The following is a 10,885-nucleotide window of genomic DNA, read 5'->3' as shown; positions in this document are numbered from 1 at the left end:
GTCAAACACTTCTTTACTCTTGGTCTTTCTTCTCCTTGAGGGAGAAAGGGGGTGGGGACAGAGCGGACAGGGTGGCTGCTGTGGTCAGGAGAGTCAATCCCTGTCAGACAAAGCTGGGAGGGCTCTGGAGGCATGAACAGCTGCACAGAACACAGCCAGCAGTGACATGGCACAAGGGGACATGTGCAGCAGGGTACCTCACCCCACCCAGGCACGTGACACAGCCCTGGGCAGCCTCAGACGGGTCAAACTCTGCTGTCCTGAGCAGCTGCTCTGGGCAGAGCCACCACTGTTCTGCCACCTCAGTGACAAATCTGGCCCAGGGGTGTCCCCAGAGCCACACCCTCCCTGGGGACAGCTGGGGATGCTCCTGTGATGTCCCCAGGGGAGTCACCCAGCAGAGACAGCCTGGTGACACCTGGATCTGTGACCAGGGGCTGGGGCCAAATGACCCCTCTGTGCCCAGGGGAGGCCATGAGGCACTGTCACAGCAAGGCACGGACTAAGCAAGGTGTGGCCAAGCCCCAGGCTGTCCCCAGGGCTCCTGAGGTGGCAGTGGGACACAGGAGCCAGCCCTGTGCCCCGAGCAGAGTCCCTTGCTGGGGATGGAGCCACTCCCACCTCACTTGTGGCGCTTCTTCTTCTGCTCTTTGCGCTTCTGAGCCCTCACGTCCTTCTTGAGGCGGCTGTCCACCACCTTGAACTGGCCCTTGACACCAGGGGGACGCCTCACCCGACGTCCCACGCCCTTCTTGGCCACCAGGTAGGTGACCTGGCGCTTCTCCTTGGCCAGCCCAGCCTTCTTGTAGATGCTGCAGCACAAGCACAAAGGTCAGAGTGAGTTTGGGTGGGACAAAAACTAAACCCAGTGTTGGGACAACATCAAGTCCCACCCCTCCTGTGGCTCTGCCAGCCCCAGATCAGCCTGGCTGGGGACACAGATCTGTCCCAGTGGCTGCAGGGACACGGCCCAGCCACAAAGGGACGAGCTGGATCCTGGCTTGGCCACTCACCGGCGCAGCTGGGCCACCTTCTCCCGCTCCGAGATGTCCACGGTGCTCACCACAGCCTCGGCCTTCTTCTTCATCTGCTCCAGCTTCTTCAGCATCTGGGGGACAGCCGGGGGGACAGAGGGTCACAGGAGGGACAGGGGTGTCAGAGGAGGGACAGGGGATCAGAGGGGGTGGTCACAGGAGAGAGGGGAATTGGAAGAGGAATGGGGGGGAGGTCAGAGGTGGAACAGGGGGGTCCAAGGTGGGACAAGAAGGGGTCAGAAAAGGATGGGGTATTAGAGATGAGACAGGGGCATTGAAGGAGCGACAGGGGGGTCAGAAAAGGATGGGGTATCAGAGATGGGACAGGGGTTCAAGGATGGGACAATGCGGGTCAGAAAAGGATAGGGAGGGAATCAGAGATGGGATGGGGGGATCAGAAAAGGATGGGGTGTCAGAGATGAGACACAGGGTCAGAGATGGGACAAGGGGGGATCAGAAAAGGATGGGGAATCAGAGATGGCACAGGGAGGGTCAGAAAAGGATGGAGAATCAGAGATGGCACAGGGGCATTGAAAAAGGGACAGGGGGGTCAGGAAACAATGGGGTATCAGAGATGAGACAGGGGAGGAGGGACAGGGGGTTCAGAAAAGGATGGGGAATCAGAAATGGGACAGGGGCATTGGAGGAGGGACAGGGTGTTCAGAAAAGGAGGGGGAATCAGAGATGGGATGGGGGGGTCAGAGACGGGACAGGGGGTTAGAAAAGGATGGGGTATCAGACATGGGACAGGATGTCAGAAAAGGATGGGGAATCAGAGATGGGACAGGGGGTCAGGAAAGGATGGGGGGTCAGAGATGGGGCAGGAACATCAGAGGAAGAACAGGGGGGTCAGAGGGAGGACTGAGGCGCTGGGAGAGGAGCCAGGGCACCCCTGGGAGCCCACCCCCACTCACCCTCTTCTTCTTGCGGGCCTTGGCCTCTGCCACCTTCTTGATGGGCCGGGCATTGATCTCCTTCCAGCGCTGCCGATAGGCCTCCACCGTCTGCCTGTCCACGGGCAGCTGCCGGCGCCGGTGCTGCCGCTCCTCCTCCGTGAACCACTCGGGCAGCTCCCCCTCCTCCTCGTTGTACGAGTACCTGGGGGGGGCCAGGAGACCTGTGAGCAGGACAGGGGGCCCCACCACACCTGTTCCTGCCAGGGAGCAAGCCCTGCAGAGCTCCTGCAGCCCCCAGCTGGTACCTGTTGAAGGAGTCGTCGATGAGGTCCCGCCGGGCCTTTTTGGAGCTGGCAATGACAGAGCCGAGGGCCAGGCCCTCTGCATCCAGGACTCTTTTCACTGTGGGACATGGCAAAGTTGGCCTGGCTGCAGCCCAAGAGGCAGGGAGCAGCCCTGGGGAGCATGGACTGTCCCTGCCCCCATCTCCTGTCCTTCCTAAAGGACCCCCAGGTCTGTCCCTGCCCCCATCTCCTGTCCTTCCCGAGGGACCCCCAGGTCTGCCCCTGCCTCCTGTTCTTCCCAAGGGACCCCCAGGTCTGTCCCTGCCTCCTGTGCATCCCCAGGGACCCTCGGGTCTGTCCCTGACTCCATCTCCTGTCCATCCCAAGGGACCCCCAGGTCTGTCCCTGTCCCTGCCTCCTGTCCCTCCCAAGACACCCCCAGGTCTGTCCCTGTCCCCATCTCCTGTCCTCCCTAAAGGACCCCCAGGTCTGTCCCTGCCTCCATCTCCTGTCCCTCCTGAGAGACCCCGGGTCTGTCCCTGCCTCCTGTCCCTCCCAAGACACCCCATGGCCCCCCACTCACCTGGCTTCTCAATAGGCACCACCTCGAAGCCGCAGGGCTCGACACGGCCCCGCTTCCTTCCCACTGGTGCCAGTGGCCTGTGGAGAGCAGTGGGCAGGGCTGGGGTCCCTCAGCTCTCCAGGACTGTGGAGCTGAAGGACACCTAGGCCCCCTCAGCCCTCACCTCTCATCCTCACTGCTGCTGTCATCATCATCATCATCATCACTGCTCTGCTCCTCTTTAGCTTCTTCATTGGCATTGGGAGCTGGGGCTGCTGCAGGGCTGGGCTCGGCTGGAGCCTCCTCCTGGGCCTCCTCCTTCTTCTTCTTCTGCCCTTTCTTTGTTGTTTTGTCTGGGAATGGGAAGCACTGCGTGAGACAGAGCCAAGGCAGATCCTCCTCTAGAGATCCTGCTCATTAGCACAGCACTAATGACAGCTCATTAGTGACACAGGCTGGGACCACCCTCTGGTCTAGTGGCAGTGTTCCTGCCCATGGCCAGGCTTGGGGCTCTTTGAGATCCTTTCCAACCCAAACCACTCCTGCTCAGGGCAGCATCCCCACTGAGGCTGGACCCACTGTCCCACAGTGAGCTGTGGGACTGTCCCTCTGTGTCCCCTCACCTCTCTGAGCCTCACGCTGCTTCTCAGCCAACATCTGAGCCTGGCCCAGCTCCAGCTCCTCGTCTGCATCATCCTCAATGCCAGCGAAGGCATCCTGGCATGGGGAACAGTGGAGTCAGACCCAGGAGAGGCCTGGGGAGGGGGATCAGCCCCAGGGATGGGGGGATCAGCCCCATGGCAGGGGAGGATCAGCCCCAGGGATGGGAGGGATCAGCCCCAGGGATGGGGGAGGGGGAGGATCAGCCCCAGGGACGGGAGGGATCAGCCTCAGGGCAGGGGAGGGGGATCAGCCCCAGGGATGGGGGGCACAACCCCAGGGATGGGGAGGGGGGATCAGCCCCAGGGATGGGGGATCAGCCCCAGGGATGGAGGGGGATCAGCCCCAGGGATGGAGGGGGATCAGCCCCAGGGATGGAGGGGGATCAGCCCCAGGGATGGAGGGGGATCAGCCCCAGGGCAGTCCAGGGAAGCTGCTGGGGCTGAGGCTGCTCCATCACTCCTGCCCCTCAAGTGGGACTCACCTTCCCAAACCACAGGCTGGTCTGTCGCTCCTCCAGCACCGACTTCTCCTCCAGAGGCACCAGCAGGGGATTCTCCACTTCCTGCCCTTCCTCCTCCTCCTCCTTCTGCTTAAACTTTGTCCTGTGACCCAGAGCAGCAGGATCAGTGTCCCCAGCCCTGGCTGGCTCCTGCAGCTGTCCCAGAGCAGCCCCAGGAGGTCTCTCCCCTCTCACCTCTTCCCTCGCTGCTCCCGCTGCAGCTTCCGCTGCCGGGCCTCGATCTCCAGCAGCTCCTCGGGGTCCAGGTCGCTGGCCAGGGACACATCATCATCCTCTTCCTCGTGATCTGACACGTAAATGTCATCGTCCCCAGGGCTGATCTCCAGCAGAGTGTCAGCAGACGCCATGTCCCCCCGAGACAGCTCATCCAGCAGCTGCAGCACAGCTCAGAGTCACTCAAGTGACACAGGTGACAAGGCAGGCCCTGCCTCACCCCACTGTGCCCAGGAGCTCCCACCCACCGGGGTCCTGTGGATGCTCTTCAGGGAGAACATGCTGGTGTCACCATCATCGGCGATGGACACTCCAGGCAGGTCCATCTTCAGCTCCACACGTTCCCGCTGCTTCCTCTGCTCCTTCAGGATCTTCTTCTTCTTCCTGCAGGAGGCAAAGGAACGAGGCCAACCGTCCCCATCACAGACAAACACCCCATTGTCAGCACCCTGTGAGGGGTGCCCAGTGCTGGGACACCCTGGAACACCTGCCTGGAGGAGCAGAGGAGCCCAAGGACTCCAAACCCACAAACGCCCCCAGCAAAGGGACAGGCTGACACTGCCACCCTCTGTCTCCATGGCTGCAACCCCATCCCTGCTCCTCTTTGTACCTCTTCAGCTCTGCCAGCTCCTTGGCCTTCATCTCTGCCAAAGCCAGCTCCACTTCCTCTTGCTCCTTCTCCTCCTCAGCAGCTGCAGCTTTGGCCTCCATCTTCTCCTTCTTGTCCTCCTCCCTGCCCTCCTCCTCCTCACCGGAGCTCAGGCTGCCAAAAGGAAGGAGCTCAGAGGAGCTGTGCTGGGGACAGCCCATCCCAGCCTGGGGACAGCCCTGCTCCCTGGTCCTACTTGATATCCATCTCCTTGGCCTGCTCCTTCAGCTTCTTGGCCAGGAACCGCCGCAGCTTCGTCCTCCAGTTCAGCAGGGCCCTGGGTGGGGTGGCAGCTGTTAGGGACAGGCAGCAGGGCCAGCTGGGGGGTGTAGCTGTCCCCCAGGCCCAGCTGGGAGGTGTGGCTGTCCCAGTGTCCCCCAGCACCTGAGCTCCTTGCGGCCCAGCACTCGGATGTCCCTGCAGCACTGGCGCAGCTCCTCCGTGGTGGAGCTGTGATTCTCCAGCTCCCCATCCCCCAAGGTGATCTGGCACAGGAAAAAGGATTGAAATTGCAATCCCAGTCTCCCCTCCACAGCACAGGGACAGGGACAGGAGTCCTTGCAGGCACTCACCTCGTTGGCCTTGGAGAGGAAGTCCACAGGGTTGGCAGCCTTGAGGAAGTCCATGAGGGTGAAGCGGTGGTACAGGGTGGTGTCACCCTCGGCATAGCCCTCGGCCTGGGGGGAAAAGGGGCTGTGACAGCCAGGGCAGGGGACAGACAGACAGCACCAGCCCTGAATGGTGCATGGGGTCACCTAACTCGTGTCTTGCTGCAGTGGCCACACCAATGTGCCTGTGGGTTGTTCTTGAGGACTTTAGAAATCATTTCCAGTCTCAGCCTGAGCTAGAACAAATGACCAGCCCCAGCCCAGACACAAGAGCTGACAACGGCAGGTTTGTGCTAGCCCTACAATCAGCTGAGAGCACCTGACACAGATTTACTGTCCTAAAGCCACCTCAGAGAGACACAAACCCTGTGCTCAACCCCTGCAGGGTTTAACTGACCCAGCCTGAACCTCACAATCTCCACTTTAGGGCTTCAAACCTCCCCCAAACTGGCATTTTCAACACTTCTCATCCCAAAATCTTCCATTCTCCTGAACAATTTTAATTCTCACACCCTCTTCAGGCCCAGTCCCATCTGTGTCTGGCCTTGCTCATACCTTGGGCTTCTTTTTGCTGACCAGCTCACTGACAGACTTGGTGACAACCTCCACGTCCTTGAAGGCGTATTTGGGGTCAAAAAACTTGCTGTCAATTTTGTCTGGAGCCTGATAACCTGGGATGGAGAGATGAGAACCATGAGAGACATTTCTCTGAGACAGAGGGATCAGAACCAACCAGAATGGAGGCATCAGAGCCATTCCTGCTGGGATGGAGGAATCAGAGCCATCCAGAATGGAGGGATCAGAGTCACTCCTGCTGGGATGGAGGGATCAGAGCTGCTTCTCTGGGGAGAGAGAGCTCAGAGCCATTTCACTGTCCTAGGAAAAATTAAAACCATCAAAACCATTCCTCCTGGGATGCAGGCATCAAAACTATTCCTGCTGGGCTGGAGGGATCAGAGCCACTCCTGCTGGGCTGGAGGGATCAGAGCCACTCCTGCTGGGATGGAGGGATCAGAGTCATCCAGAATGGAGGAATCAGAGCCACTCCTGCTGGGATGGAGGGATCAGAGTCATCCAGAATGGAGGGATCAGAGCTGCTTCTTTGGGGAGAGAGAGCTCAGAGCCATTCCACCATCCCAAGAGGAATCAGAATCATCAAAACCATTCCTCCTAGGAGGAATTAAAACCATCAAAACCATTCCTTCTAGGATGGAGGCATCAGAATGGATGCCTGCTGGAATGGAGGGATCAGAGCCACCCAGAATGGAAGGATCAGAACCATTCCTGTTGGGATGGAGATATCAGAGCAACTTCTCTGGGGAGAGAGAGCTCAGACGCATTCCACTGTCCCAGGAGGAATCAGAACCATCAAAACCATTCCTCCTAGGATGGAGGAATCCCAGCCAGCAGAGCCATTCCTCCCAGGATAAAGGTATCAAAACCATTCCTGCTGGTATGGAGGGATCAGAGCCACCCAGAATGGAGGGATCAGAGCTACTTCTCTGAGGAGAGAGGGCTCAGAGCCATTCCACCATGCCAAGAGGAATCAGAACCATCAAAACCATTCCTCCTAGGATGGAGGCATCAGAACCATTCCTGCTGGGCTGGAGGGATCAGAGCCACCCAGAATGGAGGGATCAGAGCTACTTCTCTGGGGAGAGAGGGCTCAGAGCCATTCCACCATCCCAAGAGGAATCAGAACCATCAAAACCATCCCTCCTAGGAGGAATTAAAACCATCAAAACCATTCCTTCTAGGATGGAGGCATCAGAATGGATGCCTGCTGGAATGGAGGGATCAGAGCCACCCAGAATGGAAGGATCAGAACTATTCCTGTTGGGATGGAGATATCAGAGCAACTTCTCTGGGGAGAGAGAGCTCAGATGCATTCCACTGTCCCAGGAGGAATCAGAACCATCAAAACCATCCCTCCTAGGAGGAATTAAAACCATTAAAACCATTCCTTCTAGGATGGAGGCATCAGAACCACTCCTGCTGGGATGGAGGGATCAGAGCTACTTCTCTGGGGAGAGAGGGCTCAGAGCCATTCCACTGTCCCAGAAGGAATTAAAATCATCAAAACCATTCCTCCTAGGATGGAGGAATCAGAGCTATTCCTGCTGGGCTGGAGGGATCAGAGCCACCAGCAGGTTCTCCCAGCCCCATCCCAGCCCATTCCAGGCCCCCCTGGCTTCTCACCCTGGCACACCACAAAGATCTCAGCAGACTCGTTGCGGGAGGCCTGGGGCTTGGTGGCCTGGACCTTCTGGAAGAACTGCTGGAAGATCCACATGAGGGGCTGGTAGTCCCGGGAGCGGAACACCTTGGTGATGAACCAGCCACCCTTGCACAGGAACTCACAGGCCAGCTTCAGGGCCATGAGGGTCAGGTTGGCTGCAGCAGAAGAGAACAGGGAGTGAGGGAGGGAGGGAGGGAATTCCCCTTCTCTGGGAGGGTAGAGACAAGCTGGAGTGGGTTTCCCAGAGAAGCTGTGGCTGCCCCATCCCCAATGCCAAGTTGGACTGGGTGTGGAGCACCCTGTGACAGGGGAAGATGTCCCTGCCATGGCAGGGGTGGCCCTGGATGGGCTTTAAGGCCCCTCCCAAGCCACAGCAGCCCAGAACTCTCTAGCAACAGTGAGCTGTCCCTGTGTGCCCACCCTGGGAGTAGGCATCGTGCACCCAGCTGGCTCCCACGTTGGGCGCTCCATCGTTCAGCACCACATCCACCTTCCACGTCTGCAGCTCCTTGCGCAGGGCCTGTGGGACAAGGACACCTGTTTGTCCCTCAGAAGGACCCCAGCCCACCCCCTGTGACCCCCCTGCCACCACAGGGACCTGCAGGGCCCCAGGTGACCCTGGGCAGTACCTGGCGGCACTTCTCAGTGGTGATGTCCTCCTGCAGGGTCACCACGTTGGGAATGGGCTTGATGGGCACCAGATCCACCCCTGGGTGAGGAAACACAGCAAAGCCCCTCAGAAGGGGCTCCAGACCATCCCAAGGGGCTTCCCCACCCAGTCCCACTCCTGCCAGGATCCCCTCTGTCTGTCACAGCCAGGGACTGTCCCCAAAACTCACCGATGATCAGGCTGGACACTGGCATGAACTTGGAAGCCACCTGGAGCCTGGCAAGAACAGAGGGGAGCAGAGCTGAGCAGGGCCCCAGCAGAGCTCTCAGTCTGGCACTGTGCCCCCAGGAGCCCAGCAGAGCTCTCAGCCTGGCACTGTGCCCCCAGGGTTAGGCAAAGAGCACAGGGACACTGCTAAGTCAGCTGGTGGCACTGTGGTGGTGAGACATAAACTTAAAAGAATTTAGGGATCTTAGAGGAGCTGAGGTATTAGTTAGAAATCAGCTTTATTGGAGTTAATTAAAATAAATGGGCAGGCCTTGATGAAGTAAAAAGTCAGGAGTTAACTAATAATCGATTGCTTGTCAATACAATGTTTCGTTAGCTAGGTTTATAACGAGGAATGCAGAAACTGATAAATAGGTTTTAGGAACATAAGCCAATTGCAGCCTCTCTGTTCTGAAACCAATTGAAGATGGGGAATGGGAGTTCTACCAATGGGTTCATTTGTCAGATTTGCATTGAAAAGGCAGAAAGGTCAGAACGAGGAAGACTTCATTTACTTCCTCATTTTGGGACCCCGCCCCATGAAAGGGACCACTGACCCATTTCAAGGAACAAACTCTGCATGCTTAATGGCTTTGGAACTAATTGCCATGGGAAGTGGGGAATGGGATTTACCAGAGTTATGAATATGCATTTGTGTTTTGGATATTCAATACCTATATAAATAAAAGGACTCCGTAATCACCTGTAAATCACAGTGTGTATTTAGGAGTCATCCCACAATAAGCATGCACTTTCTACCTTTAAACTGTTAGAGAGTCTTTGGATATTGGTACTAGATCAATATCCATATTGGGAATGGGATATACCAAAGTTATGAATATGCATTTGTATTTTGGGTATTCAATACCTGTATAGATAAAAGGACTCTGCAAACACCTGTTAATTGTGGTATGTATTTAGGAGCTATCCCACAATAAACACACACTTTCTAACTTTAAACTGTTGTACGGTTTTTGTCCCTCACAGTTGGCTATCAGCGCTAGATCAACATCCATATTTTTAGTAAATCTGTGGCCTGTCCCACTCACCAGCCACCAGGGGCCGCACACAGGTCCAGCAGGGCCCGGGCTTTCTGCAGGAACTGGAATTTCCGATTGAGCTGCAGCAGTTTGAAGGAGGAGCGGGAGCGGAAGCCTGGGGGGCAGCAGGAGGGAGGTTCAGGAGGTGCCCGGGGCTGCAGCCCCCCCATCCCCATCCCCAGCGCCGGGCACGGCCCTCACCCGTCTCCTTGGCCAGGTGGTAGAACTTGTCCCGCCGGCTCTTGCCCAGTTTGCTTTTCTTGCCCATGGTGGTGGCGGGGCGGCCCCTGGGGGGGGCTGGGATGTGCAGTCAGCCGAGGGCTCGGGCCTGGGGGGACACACGGGGCTGAGGGGGGGCCTGGGGACCCCGAGGAGCCCCGGCCTCTCTAGGTGTTCCCTCAGTGTCGTCCAGTGGCCCCTGTGTCTCTGCAGCTCTGTCTCAGTGGTCCCCATGATATCCCTCAGTGCCCCTCCAGTTCCTCCCTCACAGTACGCTCCCAGTGTCCCCTCCAGTGCCCCTGTGTCTCTGCAGCTCTCTCTCAGTGGTCCCCACGATACCCCCCAGTGCCCCTCGAGCTCCTCCTTCACTGCCCTCCCAGTGCCCTCCCAATGCCCCTCCAGTACCTCCCCCAGTACCCTCCCAGTGCCCCTGCAGTTCCTCCCTCACTGCCTCCCAGTGCCCCCCCCAGTACTCCTCCAGTTCTTCCCCCAGTGCCCTCCCAGTACCCCCCCAGTTCCTCCCTCACTGTCCCCCCGGTACCCCCCGCCACTGTCCCTTCAGTTCCTCCCTCAGTGCCCTCCCAGTACCCCTCCAGTGCCCTCCCAGTACGCTCCCAGTTCCTCCCTCACTGCCCCCAGCGCCTCTCACCGCTCCCGCCATTGCCCCCTCAGGCCGACCCGCACCCGCTGCCCCCGCGGCGCATTCCGGCCCCGCCGCTCTCCTGAACCCTCCGAACACCCGGGCTCGACATTCCGCCGGCCCTGACACCCCCGTACCCCCTTCCCCTGCCCGACCCCGATCCAGACCCTGCCCCTGATCCAAACCCCGATCCCGGTCCCGGTCCTGATCCCGGTCCCGCCGCGTGCCCGCACCGCCTTCCCGGCGTGCCCTGCGTGCACACTCAGCTTCCGCTTCCTCCTGCTCTGGCCGCCATTTTAGGAGTGGCGCACCCCTCCTCCGCCGCCTGTGGGCGGAAGATGGTGAAGGATAACGGGTCCCTCGGAGGTGCGGTGAACAATAACGGGCCCGCTCGGTGCCGCCATCACAGCCCTGTCCGTCCCCTCGGTGCTTCACCCACGG

At 58.7% G+C, this 10,885-nt stretch overlaps 1 protein-coding gene across 1 annotated transcript; it reads right to left on the bottom strand.

Annotated features, from left to right (window-relative positions):
• Nucleotides 1-6: 6 nt before the first annotated feature.
• On the bottom strand, nucleotides 7-10,682 carry FTSJ3 (FtsJ RNA 2'-O-methyltransferase 3). The gene is made up of 22 exons (XM_058820430.1): nucleotides 10,630-10,682; nucleotides 9,787-9,913; nucleotides 9,595-9,700; nucleotides 8,508-8,554; nucleotides 8,298-8,377; nucleotides 8,089-8,188; nucleotides 7,629-7,823; nucleotides 5,985-6,100; nucleotides 5,394-5,498; nucleotides 5,206-5,306; nucleotides 5,018-5,098; nucleotides 4,783-4,935; nucleotides 4,421-4,556; nucleotides 4,134-4,333; nucleotides 3,921-4,041; nucleotides 3,400-3,493; nucleotides 2,961-3,129; nucleotides 2,798-2,874; nucleotides 2,236-2,332; nucleotides 1,949-2,132; nucleotides 1,014-1,108; nucleotides 7-812 (listed from the first exon to the last, which is right to left on the bottom strand). Exons 2-22 carry the CDS (start codon nucleotides 9,851-9,853, stop codon nucleotides 623-625), a joined length of 2,514 nt encoding a protein of 837 aa, XP_058676413.1. The 5' UTR covers nucleotides 9,854-9,913; nucleotides 10,630-10,682; the 3' UTR covers nucleotides 7-622.
• Nucleotides 10,683-10,885: the final 203 nt, after the last annotated feature.

This window comes from Ammospiza caudacuta, chromosome 27, assembly GCF_027887145.1.
Source record: "Ammospiza caudacuta isolate bAmmCau1 chromosome 27, bAmmCau1.pri, whole genome shotgun sequence".
In the NCBI taxonomy this organism is placed as follows: Eukaryota; Metazoa; Chordata; class Aves; order Passeriformes; family Passerellidae; genus Ammospiza; species Ammospiza caudacuta.
This window is presented reverse-complemented; position numbering and strand designations above follow the sequence as displayed.

Coding starts and splice junctions, on each gene's coding strand:
- FTSJ3 (XM_058820430.1), bottom strand. CDS start 9,853: ATGGGCAAGAAAAGCAAACTGGGCAAGAGCCGGCGGGACAAGTTCTAC. Junction 5,099..5,205: donor CTGGGCCGCAAGGAGCTCAG/GTGCTGGGGGAC, acceptor CACCCCACCCAG/GGCCCTGCTGAACTGGAGGA. Junction 3,494..3,920: donor CCAGCCTGTGGTTTGGGAAG/GTGAGTCCCACT, acceptor TCCCCATGCCAG/GATGCCTTCGCTGGCATTGA.